This window comes from Astyanax mexicanus, chromosome 18 (genome assembly GCF_023375975.1).
Source record: "Astyanax mexicanus isolate ESR-SI-001 chromosome 18, AstMex3_surface, whole genome shotgun sequence".
Classification (NCBI taxonomy): domain Eukaryota; kingdom Metazoa; phylum Chordata; class Actinopteri; order Characiformes; family Acestrorhamphidae; genus Astyanax; species Astyanax mexicanus.
In genome coordinates, this window is record NC_064425.1 from 15,362,836 (window position 1) to 15,387,556 (window position 24,721).

Genomic DNA, 24,721 nt, shown 5'->3' on the forward strand with positions numbered 1-24,721 from the left:
GTATGCACTACACGACTTGAAACCTGACAAATCCATGTACTAATTCACTTAATTAATTATGGGATTGTTTTATGTGTAATATTCTATTACCCAATGAGCATGTCACTTGCAGTTCCCTTTAAGAGCCAATGAACGTCTGACTGTTAACGTCTGCCTAGGTTAATTTCAGTCAGTGGCGCCACCACGCTCATTAGCGTAGATATTTTTACAAGTGTCATTGCTATTTAAACAACACAGGCAGAAGGTGTAAAAAATACTGTTGGCAGGGTGTAAGACTGCAGTTAGCACCAGAACATGCCTCATGCGGGGTGCAATATAGGGCCCATAAAGTTAACTTGCTTGGCAAAATGGGAGCGTTTCCCTTTGGTTTGGTTTGTTTTCACAAAGAACAATCCAAGTGCACCAAAATGCATCACAAGAAACAACCCTACTCTACATAAATGTTCTTTCATTTTCTCCATCCTCTTTCTAATCATAGGTCTTATATTTAATCCCCTGAGAAACAAACTCCTTAAATGTACTGAATAGAGCACACTTCCCCAAATATTTTAGCATTAATATCATCATAAGAGAGAGTGTTCAGTGTGATGCTCACTCAACTATCTATAAATCATCTTTACGCCAAGAAGCTTTTGGGAAACCTACCTCAGTACTGATTTATCTGGAAATGACACTACGATGATCGGTCCGAGAAATATGGAATGGCATCTTTAGGTCTTTTTTTATTACACTGTGACTGTTTATACTTGTAATAAATACTCTTAAACACATGTTGCAATGCACATCAGGCCAGCTGATTTATTCCTCATGATTTAGAGGCCCGAGGCGAGTTCTTCAGAGCTGCTGCTGACGTCTAAACAAGAAACCTCTTCCATTTAACATGGCTAAATAATGACTAATACATTCTAGGCAGATGAATAGAGTTACTTGCTGTAATAATTTTCAGACATCACTACTTTCAGTGCCATGCTGTGGTGTTAATCACACTGAGAAAGGCATGCTCACATCTGGGGCTGCATCATTCCAAGTCATTTTTTACAATCTCAAAACAGTGCTTTCCTACATCACACTGACTCAAATTTAGCAGGACTTCAGATTGTGAAATCAAGCTAGATGAGCTAGTTTTGTGGAGATGGTGTGGTCTAGTATAAGATAAGATCTGACTTAACATCAGCTGATTACAGGAATATGTGGTGCACGAGTTATTATCTGAGATATGATGAGTTACGGGAAGAGCTGTTAATGTTGTCCCTATTAAGGCCTCACAGCAACATTATGGCTACATTTACATTACAGGCCTCAATAATGACTTCTGAACTTTGATCAGATTTCGCCAATGTTGACTGTTCACATTCATAAATGTTTTAAGTTTACTGTATCTATGTGTGCATCTAATATTTACTCCTCAGCAGAATTAGACTTCCTCTTAAGTGAGGTTCCGTTTTTTTTGTATAAGAATACGTAACAGTAATTCATAAACAGAAACCAGATTAGTTACCAAATTTATTGTGCCCCTACTGAACCAATCAGATTTGGCACGACTGGCAAAGGACAACAGCAATAAGTGCATTCAAACAAGCAGAGGATGCGTGAAATTTTATGACATTGCATTAATTGTGCATGCCTACAAAATGGAAAGGTATCCAAATTAGAACCACATATGAAAGTAAATTAAATTTGATTGGACAATTTTAGTTTGTGCTATTATAATATAGCTACCTCAAAATCACTGTGATGCTCCACTGATTGTAATAGAGAGGATGATCTCCATCACTGCAACTCTAGACTTGACACGCCGCTAACTGAATTATGTAACTGTTGAAGCAGGCAGGACAGCACTTAAGGGAAGTGTTTCATCATACTTCTGTAAAATTATGTAAAATAAAATGCATGTGTTTAGACGTGTCTAAATGTAGGGGAAGCCCAGGAGCAACAAATAAGAAATCTAACAAAATGCCACTTTACGATATTTTGGATTCCTCATGAGCCAAACAAATCATGACCCATACTTTGTACTATTTAATAACAGTGTAAATAATTACCCACAGTGAAACACTTGTGTGAGGAAAAAATGTATTTGCAAACATCAGAACAACTGCAAAGCTGAAAGTTCTTTTAACAACAACAAAAAAAATCACGAAATCATGGAGGGAACTGGTATCAGTTGACTATCAAATTGTGGAGTTTATGCATAACGTGACTACAGATTAAGAGAGAAAAAACACTGATTGAATTCTGTGATATTTCACATACATACATTAGCAGGCCTGTCAGTAGTAGTCGCAGTCCAGGATTCAGGGCTTTCAAATTATCATTCTTCTAAATTCATGAGTTCTAAAGACTTAAGTCATGTCTAAATCATCATGTTTACATGGCATTACAATCCTATATCCAACAGTATTATTGTGTTCATATTCCAAATTTCATTAAACAAACTGATTCACTGACATGAACAAAACAAAACAGTAATATGATTACAGAGAATGTTTAAAAGAACAGACATCACAGGTTTTTAGAAACAAGCCTTAAAATGTACAGCCAGCCACTGGCTGAATAAGCAAGCTCAATTAGTGGTATAGTGGCCGACTGTACTGATCTGATAGGAGGCGAAGTATTAGGTCTGTTTGATAGCATCAGTACCATATCTGTATCAGCGAATAATGGCTTTGAACCACACTGGTATCAGATCAAGTTAAGTGCTGATATGGTAACGCATGAATCAGCCCACATTCTGCACAAGCTAAAGATTATACTTCTACATACAGACGAACGAGCATCAGAAATGTGCACATGCTTATCAGAAAGATACTTAACCTCCACACTGAAGAGCGCTGAAGATGATGTTTATTTCCAAAGCAAAGCTTTTCTGAACCGTTTCTGAACTGGACTTTCCAGTTTTCTTATCTAATGGAATAAACAGACTTTGACCAGCATTGGGTATGTTGGTGTTTAATAGGAGTTTGATGGTTTAAGTGTCCAACAGCATGACCACACTGACTGGCTCATTAACCATAAGCATGAACCAGCATAACCAAGAACATTGGTCAGTAGACCCAACTTGGTTCACAGGCATGACTAACTATACTGGCCCACTTGTATGATAGGCCTGATCAACTTAGTAGATGTGTATGAAAATGCTGATATATTGAATTATTGCAATATTTTGTATTGCAACAATGTCCCGATTTTTGAAATCAGGGAATTGGTATTTAAATAATAGTCTCAGGTGTTAAAACACAGCCCTACTAATCAACCACTATGACCAGCATGTTGACCAGCTAATCCATCAAACTCCAATGAAACCAACTGGTCTGCTTTTTACTTTAATCAGCAAAGACTCAGATCAGCTTAGATCACCTGAAACCAGCTACCAGTAAACAACAGTTTTGAGCTGGATTTTTCAATCAAAGATGTGAGCCATATTTAAAGTACTGAAAAAATAAGAGACAATAAAATATAATAAATCAAAAATTATCACATCTTGCTTAGAAATGGGGAATGCACCGGCTTCATTAATGTACCTCTTTTTTAGTACAACAAAATAGGAAAGACAGACAGGACGGACATTCATAGAGGTTACCCAAAACAAACTCAAACACAGAAATGTCTCTCAGAGTACAGTATTTTCCATTTACAGATTCCTAACAGCAGAAATAAGGCTTGAGGATATACAGACGCATCCTCACTGGAATTTGCAGATGTGTCATCAAAGGAAGACTCAAACTCAATTCAATAATCATAGACTGTAGTGTCTGCAGACACAACGGCATGTGCCCTGTAGTGTGGAATGGATAGTTGTTGTTTTTTTAAAGCTTTAAGGCTGTATGTTCTTAAAGGAATGCTCAAGGCCCAGTATCCCAACAGTGTCTGATGACTTAAGATCTTAATTGGTAGAGAGAAAGAGAGCAAGGGTCAGTGTAGCATTTATTAGTAAAGTCTTCTGAACATTTAAAGCTAAATTCGAAAACAAAAATTGGGCGTAAAACCTTATTATTTTCTCACATAGTGTAATACAGAAGTGGGTAATTTTCTCAATTTTGTACTCCTCAAATTTTCAGATTTTACCATTTTGAAAATCAAATACAGATGGTGTGGGGCAGAAGTCAAAAACTAACTAGAAGACTGGAAAAATTAAATAAATCCAATTTCTTCTTCACTATACTGAATGCACAAAATAAGAGTTTTCAAATTTAGCCTGAATCAGTCAGGAAATCAAACCGATAACTGTTACACTAAACAACAAGAGTATGTCAGTGTAACACTTACTTGACCGTTTAAGGGTCATCCTTGTGGCAAGACACCTTCTGAAAACCCCGGAAGCCGAGGATAGCGACTAGGCTGTGTGTGTCAAATATCTAAAACTGAATGTACTCCACTGTCTTTCAGCAATTTGTCCAATTCTACCAATTCTATTTGGTTGCCCGGAATAATTAATTAATTAATTAATTTGCTCATTCTGTTGCTAAACTTTCTTAAATCTACTTTCTTGGTCATTAAAATGTTAGCACTTCATATTAGGTCATATATTTTTTTTTTTTACACATTTTAGACATCTGATTGTCATTTTTTGTTTCATGCTTCACCTCCAGAAAATTGGAGCACTCTTCTTTTTTTGTTTGCTTATGTTAAAACAAATGTTACTAGAAAATAACAATTAAAAACTATTCACACATTTCACCTCATTATGTTCACTAGATCTGATCTCATGTAGATTTCATTCCTACAACTAGAGTGAATTAGAGATGTTTGGTCATCAGGACCACAAAAAAAAAAAAAAAATCACAAAATATATACAAAATTAACCGGCCTCCTTCAATCTAACCGCTTTCTATAGGACATCTCTCCAATAACCAATAAATGTTAAAACTAAATGAGAATTAAACTGATCCTGTGCGGCTACTCTCCTTGATTTTAATTACTTCAACTTTACATCTTGCCCAACAGATCAACACATTGTCTGATTCGATCAGCCAGTCAATCCACTCATACACTTAAGGTCTAAACGTGTGACAGAAGAAGCAAACATACAGAATCATGACAAGAAATTCAGAAATGCTGTGTAGTAGTGTGTAGTGTGTGATTTTGTAAGTTTGTGGTTAGTTACAGACTATTTAAACATGTTTTTCTTCTGAAATGGCCTTAGTATATAGAGCCACTGCCTAGTTAGAAAGCTTTTTTAAATCAGAAAATGGGCTCCGAGTGGGTAAATACATGTGATTTACCGGGACCCTGGGATTTAATGGGCCTTATTATTACAGCCCAGTGTGCAGAGTTCAACCCAGATTGGGCTCTGGTTTAACCCTTACTTGTCCCTGACCAGGGGAACACCTTACAGGCTACCCATACAGGCATTTGTAATTGGTTCTGTATAGCACCAAAACGAGTTTTCTATTGCTAAGGGTCAAAGAATCAATTTGTCTTATTAGCTTGTACCAGGTTGTACAGAAAAAAAGAATTTCTCAGCCCACTTTCTCAATGCTCTTTGGTTACTCTCTAGGTGTGAGCTAACATGCTACTAGCCTTAGAAGCCTAGGACTAGAGACCAAGGCACTGACGGCTTGCTACATACACACAGCGATAGCAAATGTGTGCTTGTATGTGTGTCTATGCAGCTACATTAGGTAGCTGGTGCTTTGTGGTAGAGTTCAAGCACAAAGTCTACACAGCGGACACTGTTGCTGTAGCAGCTGCTTCACAGTTGGATTAAGCTAAGTCTCCACAGCTCTAGTTCACATATCCTTTGCTTAGACATCAGCCCTAATAAACTTTAGCCCTAGTAACAAGTAACCCTAGGACAAGACAGCAGGGGAATCAGGGGAGTTAGTAAGTCCTGAAGGCACAGCAGAGCACCTTATTGTTTAGCGGTTAGCATTTTCTTCCCCGATTTTCCACACCTGACTACACTAATCCACAACCCGTGCTAAAATCAGTGGGCAGTGTTAGATCGGGAGCCTAAAATGCTGTGGCCAGCAGCCCCTCACAACCTTGGTAGCCAGCAATAAAGTAATGTTATCAATACATTCATGCAGTGCAGCCCTCATTCCTGCAACAGATCACACCTTATAGGATTAAATTCTGCATAGGTAAAGACGCAGAAGTACTGAAACAGCTAGCCGTGTGTCAATAGGACAGGTAGAGCTTTTCAAAAAGCTGTCTCAGTCTCACACAGCCCTGCAATGGGAAGACTTTTGTAACAGTCAGTGTCTGCAACCACAAAAATATGGTGCTTTGATACAAGAAAGTCTTCAAAACACGCTCCTCCACCCCCTCCCCAGGTATTTTGTTTTTATAAAAAGGAAAGGAATTAAACAGAAGGGTGATTTCATTCTGTTTTCTAGTCATTTCTCATAAAATATGCTGGAATCAGTTATTTGTAGAGTTTTTAAAAAACGGGAGTGCAGCCTCAATCTCAAAACAGTGCTTCACTGTCACCTTAAGTAGAAAAAAAGAAAAGAAAAATTCACAATATATAAAAATTACATAACTCTTTATCAAACTTCCAAAAGACTACAAATGGTCTGAAGTAAAAGCACACTTCCAGTGTTAACCTAACTAGTGTAGTGTTGTAACAGGAGCCTAGTGTATTAGTGTTTAATTCATTTGATAAAGTAAAAATATAGCTCTTCTTTCAGTAGTTTTCTTTTTTCTTCTTTTAACCGTGAACATCTGAAGTAGGAAAGTGGTTGTGGTGCAGGAGGTGAAGCTTGGGTTGAGTTTAGTAAGAAAAACACTTGTTTCCACTGTAGAGAGGAAAAAAAGCAGCTCCAGGAAGTTCAGATTGGTGAAAGAATGTCTTTCATGACTTCACCTAGAAACGCAGCCACAGAGAGATCATGCTTCCCAAAAAAGAAAAAGGATCCAAAAACCCTCTAAAATGAAAAGAGGAACAAAAGGACCAACTTCTCTCATTACCAAAGATGGACCATACATCTTTTTACAAAAGCATTGTTTTGAATCCTCAGTGATTTCCTTAAATGCTTCTTTTTCAGTCTTTTCTGGCCATGCGTAGTGTGTACTCATCACAGTACCTACAAGTTGGGTCCGTCCTTTCAAATGGTTGACCAGAAGGCAAACAGTATCTAAAGGGTGCAGAGCAGCATCTCTCTGCAAGGGTCCTGCCTCAAAGGGACAGTGCTTTGAGCTCAGCTGAGGGTCTTTGAGGTTCTCGCTCTCATCTCATGCGGTTCTGCCTCATGAGGGGCACGATGCAGGATGGTGGGCCGGATTTGCTGAGGAATGGGTGCTTGAGCAGTTCCTGGGCTGTAGCCCTCTGGCCAGGGTCTCGAACAAGCATCCTGTCCAAGAAGCCCTTGAGAAGTGGTGAGACCTACATGTAAAAAAGAGCTGTCAGTGTGTGGACCATGGCAAGCCAAAAAAAAAAAAAAAAAAAAAAGACAACCTCACTAGGGCTACTTCTGATGCATCTGAATTCCACTACCACTAATCATCATAATCATCATACTGCCACTGACACAGTATTAGGAGGCATCCAAAGCATTCAGAGGAAAGTGCTGTATCCTCATCTCTCTATTGTTGTAATAAGGGGGTAAGCACCAATCTACACATTCTGAAAGAGCAAAACTCTGCAAACTGAAAGTCATTTTACCTTGTGGAGGTTCTTCAGTTTGGGTGGAAGGTTGTCACGAATCATCTTCATTGCTTTCAGTGGAGGTTCATTGAAATATGGAGGCTCTCCATCAACCATCTCAATCACCATAATGCCAAGAGACCAAATATCCACCTGTTGAGAAAAGGAGAGTGTTGGTGAGTTTATCTCTAATGCAGTAAAGAACACGCACACCTTACAGAAATACAGATTGGTGAGATTGATTAGATTGATGAGAATCAGGATTTTACCTCTGGTCCATATGGCAATCTTGAGATGAGCTCAGGAGCCATCCAGTATGGCGTCCCAACAAGTGACTTTCTTCGCTGGACCTCTTTTGAGACTTGAGCGCAGAAGCCAAAGTCAGACAGCTTTACCTTGTAGTACACCAGGGAGAAAAACGTTATGTGGTGAAAACAATCTGTGCAATATGCCAATATATAAAATAAAATACATCATAGATCTGTTGTGAAAGCACAAATAGGACCTGCTCAATATTAGGCAGGAAGTGCTAAGGTTATGGTGTAAAGTGGCAGTCTTTAATATATTAGCAGTCCTTTAAAACATTACACTCTTAAAAGAGTAAGAAACTACAACACTGGATTTAAATGACAGTGCAGACTAACTGTCATTAAGAAACAGGACAGAACTTTCTTGCAGAGAAGGGGTTTTACACTTTTCAGGACAAGGAAGAACGTTTTCACAAGAGACACAACAAGGTCATTTCCTCTGATGTTCCAACTAACCATGATGAAAGGTCATGAAGTCTTGTCAATTAGGCCATTTCAAAGTTAGCTAATGACAGTGTGTGTGCCAGTGTACATTTGGAGATTTGGTACATGTCAAATATTGCAAGACGAATTTGGGTCACAAAAACGCTTACTAGACTTCTCACAGTAACTTATTTAGAACTATATTTATATTGTCCCAGAAACCATTGCAAAAAAACAATACTGTCAATTGAAGATCATTTTATGCAACTGATATAACAAGATTAACAGAACGCAATTGTGTTTTCTACATTTCTTTCACTTAGAATACTACTACTAGTTAATGTATTTGAAAATAGTGGATGCATGTCCACTACAAGGAGTATGAAAGAAGGAACTGCTCTGCAAGTTACTCTTTAAGCATACTGTGACCTACTTCCAGTTCACATGCCACATGCAGGGAACACAACAGGCCAAGCGATCAAGGCAAAAACAGCCTAAGCATTCTTCTTCTATAGATGATTAAACCTCAATGTTTTTCACTACTCAGCAAAGATTACCAAGTATGCTAAAAAGATTTTGTATTGATTCACTTGCTAATCAAATTAAATACAGCAAGTGGGGAACTACACACAGGTCTGTCTAACATGAGGAAATGAAACATGTAAAAGAGAACACATACAAAGCCTGACGAGAAACAGCTAAGGGCTACTGAGAAAGCTTCCTCTTCTCTTACCGCAACCTAAAATCATACACTGCCCGTATGTGATACACCCCAGCCTATTTCACAGTCAAGAACATATTACGGGCTGGGCATCACAGACAGTAACAGGGACATATTGAGCATTGCAGTGGGGTGAATTGATTCTGCTTATTACGCAGGGCCTTTTTGGTTCTCGGCACATTAAAAGCTTTAAAAGGTTTTAAACAAGAACAGAGAAAACGGAAAAGGTGGTCAAGGTGGTCAAAATAATTGTGGTTTTGACAGTTTCAGAGAAAAAGGAAATGTGGTCAAATAATTGTGGTTTTGTCAGTTTCATCCAACTCACGCTCATGCTTTAAAGCACAGAACCCAGGACTGCCATTTAAAAACAAAATAATAATAATAAAAAAACAAAAAACAAACAATGAACACCATAAAAAATGTTCTGGAGATAATGGAAGGGACCTACTCTGCCATCGTGAGTTAGCAGAATGGAGTCACTCTTAATGTCTCTGTGGATGACACCCTGGACATGCAGCACTGACAAAGCCTTCAGGACAGACAGACACACAGTGGCAATCTGCTCCTCATTCATCCTGAAATGCAGGCAAAGCATTAGACAAGCTTAATATTGCTGAAATGAAAACATGAAGGCAACTTGCAGCAGTGAAAGAGAGCAGAATGACCTCAGTGCAAAGCTGACATCTAGTGGTGAACATACTGCATGGGTTTGTCATTCCATGCCGTGTTAATTTCGTTGTAAAAGGAGAAACTAACATTAACTTAATACCCATACAGATTACATATCAATTCAAAGATTTGTCCCTTCACAGAACAAGAAAAAAACTAGCTGATTTGATGTTACATAATGCTAATTGTAAAATCTAATACGCATGCCAATTGTCTCAGAAGCATGTATGGTGCATTCACATGCACACACTGGTGAAGGTCCCATTTGTGCTCAGTGATAATTATAGAAATAGATATTGACAGAACCTTCTCCTATTTTTCTTTTTGTATTTATGAAAGCTTATGAATACAGATGGAATATAGCCGTACCACTGGGAATCTGAGTTAGTAAACAGAAATAAAGATTTATATACGAAATTACGAATAATAGGCTGGCCAGCGTCAGCCTAAACCAAATGCTTTAATCATAATGAAGCAGGTTCCCAGTTAAAGATTAAGTCTTGGACTATGCAGCATTCTGAATGGAGAATTTCCACTGAAATGTGACTAGATTTACTCCCAGTCCAGGAAACAGACCCAATTTATATTTATTAGACTGAATTAAACCTGATTGACCCTGACAATCAAATCAGGCTATTAGCACTATCACATTTTGTTCAACCATTATTTCAAGCTACGGGTGTTTATTCACGTGAAACGGGCGAAAATAACATTTCTACACTTTAATTCATTTAAGTTAATTTAGGTGCAACCCAAAAACATACCTGGTATGTGTGACAATGTCCGTAAGTGCTCCACCTTCAAGGAACTCCATGACAACCCATAGTTCATCTCCCACTAAGTAACTATTGTACATCTCCACAACGTTCTCATGATGATAATCTCGCATGATCACCACCTTAAAAAACAAACTTCAGGTTAGAGAGGCATTTTATTGGTTGAAAGCAGATTCATAAGAGTTCACAGAGGAGAAAAGTAGTTATTGTGAAAAGGACACAACAACATTTCAACAATTCCAATGTTAATATATTATTGGGTAAACACTCAGACAACAGCTGTCTGTCCTGGCAACTGTTAAGGCAAAGGTCAGCTGACAATTGTGACTCATCTAAATATCATGGCAAAAAATCAGAAACAGTTACAAAAATAAAAGTTACCTCATTAAAGAGCAGCTCTCGCCGTTGCTGTTTGCGCAGGTCCATCTTTTTCACAGCCACCAGCTTTCCTGTGCTCTTAACCGTTGCAATACACACGATGCCGGTGGAGCCTTCGCCGATCTTGATGTAGTGATCCAGGTAGGTGCGTGGGTCCCCGGGGTCCACCACCATCTGCAAAGCTGCACGGAACTGCTCATGAGAAACCCGCTGAGGCTCCCTCTGTGGAGAGCGGCCTTGCTGTTGAGAGCTAGGGGGTGCAGGTGGTCTGGGCGCTGGGGGAAGCTGCTGGCTGTGTGAATCTGGACCTAGAGCTGGGTGAGATGTGTGATGCTGCTGGGGTTCCCCTCGGGAAGTAGCTTTACCCCCGCTGCCTCCAGTTCGGCTTGCAGCGCTGGAAGGGCCATTATGGTGGGGAGGCTCTTGTGTTCTGCCTGTCTTCAAGTCCTGCAATAGAAGCAGAAATTAGAGAAAGGCAATGATTAAAAGGGAACCACAGAAAAAAAAACCCTGCAAATGACAAAGCAATACAAGTCTAAATCTTCATTCTTTCAACAATTATTGATCTTTATTCACCTGATTGCTGGGATTTCTTACTGTGTCGCTTTCTGTACGGGGGTAAGTGTTAAATGGCCGTCCTTGCTGTGCAGTCTTGATTACCCCTTCTGTTACAGGCAGGTTGGGTGTGCGAATGTTCGGTCCAGAGAGCGGTCTCTTGTCCCGTGGGGACTGTGGGCTACTATCCCGTACTGCGTAGCTGGATTTGGGCCTTTTATCATTAGCCCCCTCCCTCCGAACCACCTGGTCATGGTACTCGCGAGGCTCTCGTTCTCCTTCACGCTCACGTTCACGGTCTCTAGCACGTTCTCTATGAGGTGGAGGGGGCGGTTCCTTGTGCCTGTTGGGTTCTTGGCCACGGGGCTGCTGCTGTGGTCGGCCATCCTCACGGGAGGTCCGAGCTGGCCTCGGCCGGGGGTCAGGCCCCGGATGCTCCTGACGAATTCTTTCTCTGTGGGGGGGCATAAAAAAGGATCAACAAATAAATTAAGAAAGAATAAACAGCAAAGCTGTGTAATTTGACCTGGCTTATTTACCAATTAAAAGTCTATTAAAAAATCTGGTATTTGGCTTTGACAAACATCATACCTGTCTTTGCTGTCTCCAGTGTGGTCAGGTCGTTCGCTCTGTTGCCGATGGGGGTACTCCCCGTTCTCCTGCCTTCCAATAGAACCTGAGTCACTGCGGGGCTGTGTAGGTGGGCTGCCTCGTCGAAGGGAGTTGGAGCGGATAACTGACATGGTCTCAAACTCATCCAGCAGCCATGTCAGAGAGCCATCAACCCCTATCTTACTGCCCCGCACAATGGTCTGGAAAAAAATTGCCATTGCAACAAAAGAAAGGACAAAAAGAAATTAAAAAATAAACTTTTAAACCTCTAATACTTAAAAAACAGCATTCCAGCTATTTCTGACATTTCAACCAAACCAAAGAGATTTGTGCAAATCTCTAAATTATAAAATTTTTAAACAGTCACATAATCTGACCTTGCGAGGCTCCACAGTGGTGATGACCGTAGCATCGATGAAGGGTTTCGGCCTCTTGGCCGTGTCCTCAATCAGACTCTGCCATTGGCGGGGAAGTCCCACAAATTTCTGCTCCTGCTCATCAAAGTCAGTATGCACACGGTGCTCGAAGTTGGAGGGCGCAGAGATCTGGATGCGCTGCTTTTTCTTTTTGCTGAACATGGTTGCAGCAGAGCATCAGCGCTGGAGAAGAGATAAGAAGAGATAGGAGAGCATAGTTGATTAGTCCAAAACAAAATGTTGTATTATGTGCAATGGGAGGAATGACCGATGTCGAACCTTTAGAAAAAACAACTGCCAGCCAATTGTACTGGTCTGAAACATGAAAAATTATGGTTTCATTAAAAAACCTTTCAATGCATCTAATGCAAAAACAAGAAACTCTTTTAAGAGAGTGTTTATACATTTGGCTCACTGCAGTCTTCCCATCTGGTTGCATGAAACCTCTTTCAGCAGTGATGGATTCACTCCTTTAAACCTGCCAGTTTTCACTGCAGGGATCAGAGGCACTCCCAGAAGCCAAACACTAGTTTCTGATATGGGCCTGTTGGGCCGCCCCCACCCTCACCCCAGCAAGTCAGGCCTGGGAAACCCACTGGTTTATTGGTCTGTGGCTGTACTGAAAGGCATTTTTCAAAAGGGCAGCAGCTTTTGAAGTGCAATCCGATCATTCGCAGAGACGTCAGCAAGGGCATGAGGTCTGCCTCAGGGGTCTTAGAGGCAGGGGGAACATATTACTATTTTATGCACTTTTGTGTGTGTTTGAGCAAATATAAAACACTTTAAATAGTAATTTATTTAAGGGTACAAGGGTAAATGATTATCTAGTTAGACAATATCTACCTGGATTAGTATTGCAAGGTAACAGAAATGATCACAGCAGCCCTGCATTCAACACTCCACTATTACAAAATACAATAAATACATAAAATAGCAGCCTGCAACATTAGTCAGATCAGTTTGCTATGTTTTTCTTCTCAATATAGACATGATTCAGACATTGTGCTTTTTATTTGAGCAATGTAAGCACCACAATTATACAACAGTTCTACTACTCAACAAAACCAAGCTATGAATTAAATGAAACTAGTCATCTACTCCTACATACCTTTCCTGATAAACAAACACAGGACGTATTCTATTTTAATAAAGTGCTGCTAAAAATGTCACAGCCCACTGTAATACATCTAAACACTGTCCAAAATACTGTGAAATAAATTACATAATTTGTGAAATTATTATAAATAATAACTTAGTGTAACAGTGTGAGATGACATTTATCAGGAATTCTGAATATCCCAAATTGAAACATCCATCTATTGTCTTATCCAATGAATTTAAAATTACACAGTTCTTCCAGCTATTCACAGAAACACACTAAAGAGTAAAATGAACCACTCCCTGCACCTGTGTGGCACTTTTTTAAAAAATGAGCTGTGAGCTACAGGACCAGATGTTCCCACAAACAGATCAGGACTGTTCTTGATGCCCCAATACAAACACACAGACAAACAGGGGTCTATCAGCTAACTGGTAGTGTATCTGATTGCTATTTGTTGAGTAGCATACCGTTAATTTCCCACCCTACCACATCCCAGAGGTGTTCTATTTTAAACAGATCCAGCTCTTCCAATACATACAAACGTACTGTTGCAGCCATGAAAATGCTAAGCTCCAAACTCTTATTGCTAACCCTGACCATGTGACACTCAACACTGCTGAGCCCAACTATTAGCATCACATCAAACTGCCTCCAACCCTGCTGAGTCCAACTATTTGCAAAGGTAATTTGTGGAGTTAACCGATATGAGCATGATACATTATGCTGAAATAAGTATAAAACTGAAACTGAAGCTGGAGTTTATCAGCTTTATATTAGCTGATGCTGATAAAAATCCTAGACAAAACACTGAGATGCACTGGCTGAAAGGAGGACTGAAGTAATACAAAATCCAGGACTGGTAACTGGATTAACCGTTTGAGATTTGAAGACCTGTGCTTCAAACTCTGTTTGCTTAAGATCCCAGTAGCATTCTAATGGTTTGCACAATTGAAGCTGAAGGTCCATATGTGCTTGATTTCACTGCTGACAAAACTGGCTAATTAGATAACTGCATGTGTGTGTAGGTGTACAAGTGTACTTATTGTTTAATGCAGCATGCACAATTATTTTACTTTGTGATTTTAACATGGTAATAACTAGAATAACAAAAACAAGAAATAACATTTCTACAAGCAGAAAATGCAGACAGTTCAGTCTCTCAGATGGAAAACCAATCATTTATGCTTGAATGTTAAGGAAGTGTACAGCAGCCAAAATCAAACCGGCATGGCATTTCCTAGTTCAGTCTGGCATTCCACTGACATGCCATTATGCACTGGTGAACAGCAAGAAAGATGGCTCTGTGGTCTGGGGCACTGAGACTGACCACTGCCAGGGCTACCACTGGCCACAGCCTTGAGAGACAAACTACTAAATTGGTATCATATCATTACCAACCTCAACTGTGAAACTGTCCAATACACCAAAAAGCACCTTCAACAACATTAATCATATCCAGAATGTTTAATGCAGCAATTACATAAAGCAATAATAAACAGCATATTGCAAAGCTGTAATGACTTTCAAACATGCTTAGAAAAGACATGCCTGATGTACTTTGGCCATAGTGTACTTTCTCACTGCTTTCAACGGCTATAAAGGATCTCTTATCAGACCAGCCTTGCTATCTGTAATCTGCACATTCATAGATGACTATGGATGCTGATCCTTATTATTTTAATTAGCATCAACTTGTCTATATTCTGAAACCAAAATTAAGGAAACTACACTTAATGTGGGATAAAACTTTAAAAAACAGCTGATTACAACCACAGAAATAATAAACATACATGTGGTCAGGTAGAGGGTGTCTCAGTAATTACTACAAGAGCAGAATTTTACTTGAAGAACAATATAATGAACACTAGACAAAAAAGACCAGAGTGCTGAGTGGAACTATGTCAGTTATATAAGCATAAACCCCCCCTCAAAACATCCACTTATCATTAATCTAGTTTCGATTTTAGATTTTTAGATGTTTACACACTGTAAACTATCTCTATTAATCTGTCTAGATAACAGTCTGACTGCTGTTCTTCATTTGACTCATGATTGACAGTAACCTTTAGCTATATTCTTACTTTATCACAGCTTTGTGAGAACCACTGGTTAAGTCATCTCAAAATAATGCATGACATTGAAAGGGGCTTTGCATCAGCATGTTCTCCAACAAGGAGCAGCTTAAAAATCTACTGTCACATAGGTCTACAATTCACAGATCTTTTGTATCACAATACTGAGTATAAATGAAAAATTATTAATACATTAAATTTAAAATAAGTTAGGGACAATAATGCACAAAATATTATTTTTCAGCATGTTACTGCTAATACACTAGCCACTAGCAAATTAAAATAAAAATGCAAGCTCATTGGCCCTTTTTGTTAAAGGAATAGGGGGACTTTGTTTGTAAACAGACACCATGTCCTATTTTAGCCAGTGACTGGTCTTTTCATTTACAAAATCTCACATATAAATGTATTAATGTTCAAGGGACGAAAAAAAAAAACAACTATTGACTCCACTCTGACTCAACAACACTCAGTAAGAAAATTATTTGTTGTTCTGAATTCTGCAGGCAAGAACAAACCAGTGTTCCATAAAGCATGTTTTCTAATTGATTTTAACAGTTTAAGAGATGATTAACAGATTTAGGGATAGATTCACAGAGTGGGGTTAAGCCTGGTCCTGGATTAGATCTGTCTCTAAGTAGAGACTGTTCATTCAGAGAACTGCATGGACCGGGGCTAGACTTTGAATAAATTAAATCTAAACCACAACACTACAGCACCTCCTAACAGGTTTTGAAAAAAAAAAAACAATACCCAGAATATGAAGACATTTCCACCCTTTTCAAGCTTATTCAACAGAAACAAAAGCACTGCTGTACACCCATTCGAACGTTCCAGAGCAATGCAACAAAAACATCAGTGTTTTCACCCCTGCAAAGGCATGGCATTTATATGCTGAGCACTACCTATAACAGAGCTGAAATCTGACCACATCCCACAGTGCTTTGCATTACATGTGCTATGTACACACTAAGCCTGACAGAATGTCTCCTAATGGTACAAAAAAACACAATGATGCCAGTGAAGACTCTGAACAACTGTGTGTCAGGGAAACAGGCACAGCACAACACTGCTGTCATGACTATGTCAGAGTGGTTAGCAAGCCTGACACAACCTTCCTACTCAAGGGGAGACAAAAAGACAAAACACAAAATCCATTACACCACACACCGGCCTTGGGCTAATCGAGTGCGTCTCTGCAGAATAAATTACCTCCATACTTGGATATGGCCACCTCCCACACCAAGCAGCAGCTGCTAGATGGTGCTAGGTGCAGCCAGCAGGAACTATGGACACAATCCCACACAGATTTTTAAATATATAACTTTCGAATTGTATAAAGTTAGGGTCAGAGAGACAGTTTAATTGTGTTTTCCATGAATACTCAACAGGGGTTTTAACCAAGATTCTATTATTGATGGGTTTTCAGATATGCAGTGTGGGAATCTGCATTAACATAAAAAGAGTGAGGTCAACACCACTTTCAGTTATGTCTTCATCTATATCTGTAATCATGAACAAATGTGTTCAGTTATTTCTCTTAAATTTTGGCACAGCTCTTAATGAATTTAAGGAATGTGAGCTTGGAATGTTTTAACCCAGATAATTTTCAGGCCAAGAACCACTAGAAATTAATACACACAATGAGATACACAGTGCAGCATTTCATGCTTGAATGCCTTACTGTTTCTACTCCCCTTTTTGACTTGTTGGTTTAAGTATTAACAGTAAAGAGAAATGCTTGAGTATACCTGTAAAACATGCACCCTTCATTAATATGTAAAAGGACTGTTTTTCTGCACCATTTGTTTTTTGCTATGGAGATCATAGATAAATGAGAATCTGTTTTAGCATAAAAACTGGGCAACATATACTTATGAGAAATGGTGATATTATTTATTTGCATCACCAAAAATACATAATCCTGGATATTTAAATAGTAAATATTAAACTGTGTATCTAAGTTATATTTTTTTGTGATATTTAATGAACATGAAGATTTCACTGCCTTAGCTGGATTATATTGTTAAAGGGGGTAAAATAAACCAGTCATGCTGCTCCTATAACTGTAGTCTTAATTTTCATCCCTCACACCCATCCATTTGCCTACTCCAAAGAGGAAAATGCTAAAGTTTCCAGCCAACCTACAGCATGTGTGGGCAGATGCCACTCTGCAAAAAGGAAGCAACTTAGCATTGGAGCAAAGAAGAGCACTGAATGCAACACCTACAAATAAGTGTTCTGCTAATTCAGTGGTGGAAAATTTGCATGTTCAATGATTTTCTTCTGCTTACAAACTGCTAATTTTCCACTTCCAGTGTGATTACTGAATCAGGGATTGGCTGTCCAAGGATCCAGTCATGACCTTCATTTTTACCATTCTAGGCCCAATTAAACTACAATACTGACAGGAGTTGTTTTTAGGAGGTGGGCTTGGTCCCTCCCAGTAAAAGGAACTATTAATGCATAACAGATTTTGGACAATTTCATGCTCCAAACTTTCTTTTTTCTGTTCCAACATAACTGGGAACCATTCAGATCCTGCCCATTTTTCTTGTTTCCAACACGTGTAATCTAAACTGTCAGTTTACTTGCTGCTTAATATATCCTCATCCAACACAGATGCCACCGCTGACAACAATAATCAATGCTGTCCTCTGTGTTGCGGATAATAAGTGTATAACCTGTTATACACGTAATGATATGTCCACACATTAACAAGATACTCAATATATTACTGTATGTAGGAGTATTCTTCATACCTACCTATTTAATGCCAACCTAAGCTTGTAATAGAAAATATATTGGGAACGGCTTGTAAGTTTATAAACAGCAGCATGCATTATTGTAGTTAACTGTGCAGCTCTACTTAAACACCAATGATCAAGCTGGGTGAAGTTCAACAACACTAAGCATCAGCAAACATTCTAGCTAACCTATATACTATAACCTAAATTATGCCAGAATCACTAGGGCTAGTGCAGAGCACAGATAGTACTGAATACTTCTTCTCATGCTGTGAGCCCCTGTTCAGCACTAGTATGCCAGGAATGTCTGGAGTGTCCAGTTCAGATATGACTCATCTGAATCGCCCATCACACCTCCTGGAAAAACTCAAGCTATCAACTGCCGTGTGTAAGAAGGAGGAAGCAAAAATAAAACCAAAAGAGAAACAAAAGTACAACATAAATAAACAGTAATAATATGCTTCAATTACTGATCATGCAACCTGAGTATGAATGACAAATATTCGTGGTCAGCAAAAGGAAACGCATGATTCACGTCTTAACAATGCACAGGAACTGTGAATCCTCCTGAACAGCTGATTATCTGTCACATTGTTCCCTTTTAACCCTCTATTGCATTAATTATATGTTTGTAGAGGAAAAGAAGAACTCTTTTAGGAACCACTGATTTATCATGATGGTTCTAACAAAAGTGATCTACATAATGTTACCCTTGTTTTAGTAAGTTTACAACAAGAAAGTAAGAATATAGTAAATACTAGGGGTGTCACGATCTCGATATTTTATCGAAATCGAATCGAAATGAGGTCACGATCTCGAGTATCGAAGTCAAAAAGAGGATCGACGATCCCTCCCGCGCGCGCTACGCAAATAGCGCAGCGCGCTACGCAAATGGCGCGGCACCAACACAGCGCATCCTATTCATTTAAATAGAGATAGCCACTGCATGAGCGCAGTCGGCGGGAGTGTGATCACTGTTTTTATCTGTCCAACGGGGGAGGGGGGGCGGGGGTTGGGCGCGCAGGTTTTGTATCTGTATCTAACGGAGGGGTGGGTGCGCGCAGGTGAGAGCGTGTGAACTCGCTGAAATGCGTGTGTCAGTGTGACTTGAGAACACTGACTATAGATCACAGTGAGGTGGATTAAAAATCTTAAACTTATAATTGACTACACCTGTTGCTTTCCATTGAATTAAAAAAACATCTTTCTCTCAGATAAAGTAAACAGAAGCGTGTTTCTGACTAAAATAAAAGCTTTTCAGGAGAGATATAAGTTATGTGTAAATATTTATAGGACAATACCCACATCACTTATCTAACCAGCCTGTACTGATTTCTGCCCCCCAATAATGCTTTCAATAACCTCTTGTAACCCCTGGGAGCCAGGGGTTACACTCTAATAGCCTTTAATAGTCTTCAGTAGCCTTTAAAAGACTTACCTGGCGGCCGTGGTGTGTCCACTAAACTCCGTAGTTATAAACATCCTGAGGTTAGCAGCGCGCTAACTGACATGTTTATAATGTAATCCGAGCAGTGACTCCGTGTCGGCTGTTCTAACCTGCTGCTGTTAGCTGCTTGGGCTGAAAGATGAACTGTAGTGAGCTGTATTATCCGGTTAGTGGGGTTAAAACCTTTATTTGTTTACAGAAACAGTAAAAACGGACTGGCTGAGCTCTGTAGCCCGTGGCTGGGCTGTACTGAAGTAGTGACTGAGTGAAGAGAGCGGGGCTTGTGCTGCTGCTGCTAGTGGTTGGATGAAGAACTGCAGCTTCATGTAATGAGCAGTTTCACCAGCCATCCACACACAGCTCTGATAAACTGCTTGTTTTAATAGTGCACACTGTTGCTACCAAAAAAAGTCACTAGATGGCATTACCATATATATCTTAATAAATAATAATAATAATATTTATAATATTTATAATAATAATAATAATAATAATAATAATAATAATAATAAATATATTATTTAAATTTTATGAGGCATAAAATAATAACAAGAAAAAAAAACAAGAAAATCGAGAATCGAATCGAATCGTGACCCTCAAATCGAAAATGAAATCGAATCGAGGATTTAGAGAATCGTGACACCCCTAGTAAATACATAAACAGACAAATATACTTCTTTACATATTCTTGCACATAAACATATTTGTATTTATGACCCAATTGTATGTCTAATTGTATTGGACACAGATTTGCTTTGTGCCATTATATGAAAAACAAGTAAATAAATAAAAAATAAAGGTACTATATGGCATGGTGTAATAATGTGAGATTTGTTTTATATAACCTAGCTTAGCTGGCTAGTGTGGTTAGCCTGCCTAGCTAGTATTGTAACAATGTTTGTTATTTGTTTGGCTAAGCCTGAGCGAGACAAGGAAGAAGCTCTTCTCAGTAATAGAAATGTTCCTGGTTGCTCTCTTAACACTTTGTTGATGAGTTATTTTATGTTGTTGATAAAATGTTGCTTAGCGTCCTTTTTTGCTGTTTATTTGACAGAAGTACTTTATTAGGCTGAAGTCAGAGCCTGTTTCAGATAAGCTCCTGATAAGCTTGAATAGCTGTGAATTAATTGCTTCAGTATCAGTCAGTGCATCTCTCCAGAAGATGAACACCTCACACTGTGTCATGCTGTTATTTTCCCAGAATTGATCTATTTTAAACTTGTTGCCGGAAGTCTTCCACTAAAGACTGAATTAATTATTTTGAGGCACTGTCTTTCTACTAACACTGTAGCTAGGTTTTATACACAATCATTTGTTATATTATTTGTACAATACCTGGCCAACACTCATGTGTGCAATATTTACCACAGTGTGTCTGGGTGAAGAGCAGCATTTCATTTGATTACAGTCAAAACTTAACTGAAATCTTGTGATGCTAAGGTAAGGAAACTGTAAAAACGTATTTAGTCTGGTTTATTTATGTCCTGAAAATTTACAACACAGTCTAACCTCCTGTTTTCAGTCACAGCTTAGCAGATGGTGAACATATCATACAGGCTATGAGTCAATTATTGGAGGAGTTGGTAGTAAATCATCATGATCATCAGAAATCATGATGCATTTTTCTTCTTCAGAGTTAAAAATAACGTTTGGGAGAGTTTATTTTAAAGGTGGGGTGCTGGGAAGGAGAACAAGAGGAGACACTTTTATTTGGCCACTAACATTTTTTAGATATTATTTGCCTAAAGTCGTTTTATGTACAGAACCAGTCAAACCTTTGGACACACTTTCATATTCAATGTTATTATTTCTTTGCTTTCTACATTATAGATTAATAAGGATATGTATAGAATTATATAGAAAACTAAAAGTTTACTAGTGTTTGGTCTTCAGAATCCCCTGAACTAAACCCAACTGGGATGTTGATTTGGGATGAGCTGGAGCTTTACAGTATGAAGGAAAAGCAGCACCTATTGCTCAGCACCTCCGGGAACTCCTCCAAGACACTGAGAGAACTATTCCAGGTGACTCTACTTCATGAAAACACTAAGATTAAAATACCAAGAGTGTGCAGATCTGTTCTCAAAGATGAAAAAATGTGGCTACTCAGAAGAATCTAAAGTATAAAACACTTTTTGATTACAATAAATTCAGCATGTGTTCCTGTATCACTTGAATCTATTCAATATTAAATTTACAATGTAAAAAAAAATTATACAAAAAAAAGCCATCACTTTGAATAAGCAGAGGTGTGCCCAAACATTTGACTGGTACTGTATAATGGGAGGTTGCAAAAATAAATTGTCATATAAATACTGCAGGTATGCTCAATGTAAGATGTGATGTTAACAGCATATTTTAAATGGCTTTTTAGGCTTTTGTTTAAGTCTAATTCATTTCCTTGTCACTTCCAGTTTCTGAACCCTCTATGGTCTAGTATTGCCCTCAGGCAACAAACCAATTTTTTTTTTTTATAACATATACTGTACGCTATTTTGTATGAATTTATTTAGTTGTTTATTTATTTTTAATATAAAATGTTACATTCCTGCATTGGGTAACTTTTTTTTCTGGATGACCAGCTGGTCTTCAGCTGGTTTTCTTTTTAGCAGGGAAAGTATGTCTACAGCCAATACAATGTGAAGTACAAGTGGGTCATAAATAAATAGTAATGTTATTTGTTCAAGACTATGTATAGAGATATATTTGTCTGCTTAGGTTATGACTATATCCTTGTTGTAAGCTTACTAAAACACCATTTTCATACAGGTAGACCACCCCTGTGTGTTTTGGGAGTTTCCTTTATTTAAAACATCTGATTTAAATGATCAGTTTGTAGTCAAAATAGAAATTCCTATTTGACATTTTTAAAGGGACTACAAAATCATGCCGTAGGAGGTTAAATAAAACAAAAAATATACGATAACATTAATATTAGCTTGTAAACAATTGAAACTTCAGATAAACTATTAACTAACTAAGCTAAATTAGCTAATATTAGCCAAAACAGCTAACAGCGTTAGCAAATTAGCTCTTATTTAGCTAAGACAGTAGCTACAGCTCTACAACAGTTAGTTAGCTTAACTAATCTTTATTTTAGCTAATTCCAGCTCTAACGTTAGCTACTCAAGGGATCACTTTTTAGCCACAAGCTAAATAACGACTTAAGCAAGTAGTTAGCTAAGCCAGCTAACACCACGGCTGAGCTAAAGCTAAAACATCAAATGTTCAGCTGGCTTTTCTGGCTTATCTAACGTTAACGCTCTGCTTTCTAACTGAACACTCGCTAACCTATCTAATTTGGGAACGTGGACAGTTAAGCTAACTATTAAACTTCCAAGCTAGCTACATTTCAAGCTAACAAAGTTAGCTAAAGCTAACTAACTTAGCAAAGCTACTAATTTCGGTTACAAAGTTGTCCGTTCAGCTTTATTAGCACCGCTTAGGCTAAATGCTCTAACACACACAGCTCAGCCAGAAACTGGGCAGCTTATTCCAGCTCCCCTCTTTAAAACTGCACTGAGATTTCACACAGTTAGATTGTTAAATAGGCAGGTTTACGTGCGGGTCTCTTTCATTACTGGAAGTTGAGTTACACACTATGGATATTAGCTAAAGCTACACTAAGTGAATGGCTACAGTTAGGTTAGCTAACACAGCTAACGCAGCTAGCGACCTGAAACTGTGGGCAGAACTCACCGAAACTCAGGAGTCTCTCCAAACAACCTGTTCTATCCGAGCCAAACACTGTTAATAAAGCAGAGACTGAATAACCGCCCCAGAACTCACCTGTTATAGACTCGGGCTCAGAGTTAAGAGTGTGGATTCATAAATCCCGCAGTGTGTTACTCCGCTGAGAGAGGTTGAGCTGTAAAGTTTAGTGGCGGTTCTGGAGTCGCTCAGCAAAAGTCAAAAACCCTCCAGGATAAACCCCCCCCGCGCCATGTTGGAACTCAAACAACATCCGGGGAACTCGCGGTACTCAGCAGCGCCTCTGCCGGCTGCCACCCCCTCATTACAGCCGTATTCAGCTCTGGAAAAAAAATGAGTTTCTTTGATTTTTTCAAACTACAAAAAAATGGAATATAATCAAGAGGAAGATGGATAATCACAAGCCATTAAACCAAGATGAACTGCTTGAATTTTTGCATGAGGAGAGGCATTAAGTTATCAAAAGCAGTGTGCAAGACTGGTGGAGGAGAACATCCAAGATGCATGAAAACTGTGATTTAAAACCAGGGTTATTCCACCAAATATTGATTTCTGAACTTTATGAATATTAACTTGTTTTTTTATTATTATTTGAGGTCTGAAAGCTCTGCATTGTTTTTTGTTATTTGGGAGAAATGTTGTCTGTAGTTTATAGAATAAAACAACAATATTAATTTTACTCAAACATATTCCTATAAACAGCTAAATCAGAGCCAGGTCTGCTTCAGAAACTGAAGTGGTCTTTTATTTTTTTTCCAGAGCTGTGTACTATTGCATCTAAAAAAATATCATTGAAAGTTACTTTATTTTAGTAATTTAGTTCAAAAAGTGAAACTCACATAATATATAAATGTAGTACACACATAATTATCCTTTTTCAGAAAAGGTGTTGTAAAATGTTCCAGGACTTTACACTTTTTTATTAATTTAATACAGTGTCAGCGGCAGCTGCTAGTAGACGGTGATCTACTGGAACCCCCTTCCACCAGTGATTTCCCACAGACCACTTAAGGTTATAAAAGCAATAACCTTTAGTTATTTTTCAGAAAACAATTTTTTATTAAATCTGTTTTGAATAATATTGCTAATACAATTGTTAGAATAATTGTCATTTTATTCAACAAACTATATAAGCAGATATACTGTCAGTTTTATGGAATATCCATTTTTTTTAAATATGTGATTTTGGTAATTAC

The 24,721-nt window shown here is 38.5% G+C and overlaps 1 protein-coding gene across 1 annotated transcript; it reads right to left on the reverse strand.

The window, feature by feature from the left end:
- Window positions 1-2,056: 2,056 nt before the first annotated feature.
- pak4 (p21 protein (Cdc42/Rac)-activated kinase 4) lies at window positions 2,057-23,779 on the reverse strand. Its single transcript, XM_007245909.4, has 10 exons — window positions 23,604-23,779; window positions 12,408-12,629; window positions 12,010-12,230; window positions 11,440-11,872; window positions 10,867-11,310; window positions 10,474-10,607; window positions 9,489-9,615; window positions 7,858-7,983; window positions 7,607-7,741; window positions 2,057-7,327 (listed from the first exon to the last, which is right to left on the reverse strand). Exons 2-10 carry the CDS (start codon window positions 12,606-12,608, stop codon window positions 7,172-7,174), a joined length of 1,977 nt encoding a protein of 658 aa, XP_007245971.3. The 5' UTR covers window positions 12,609-12,629; window positions 23,604-23,779; the 3' UTR covers window positions 2,057-7,171.
- Between the last annotated feature and the right edge of the window lie 942 nt (window positions 23,780-24,721).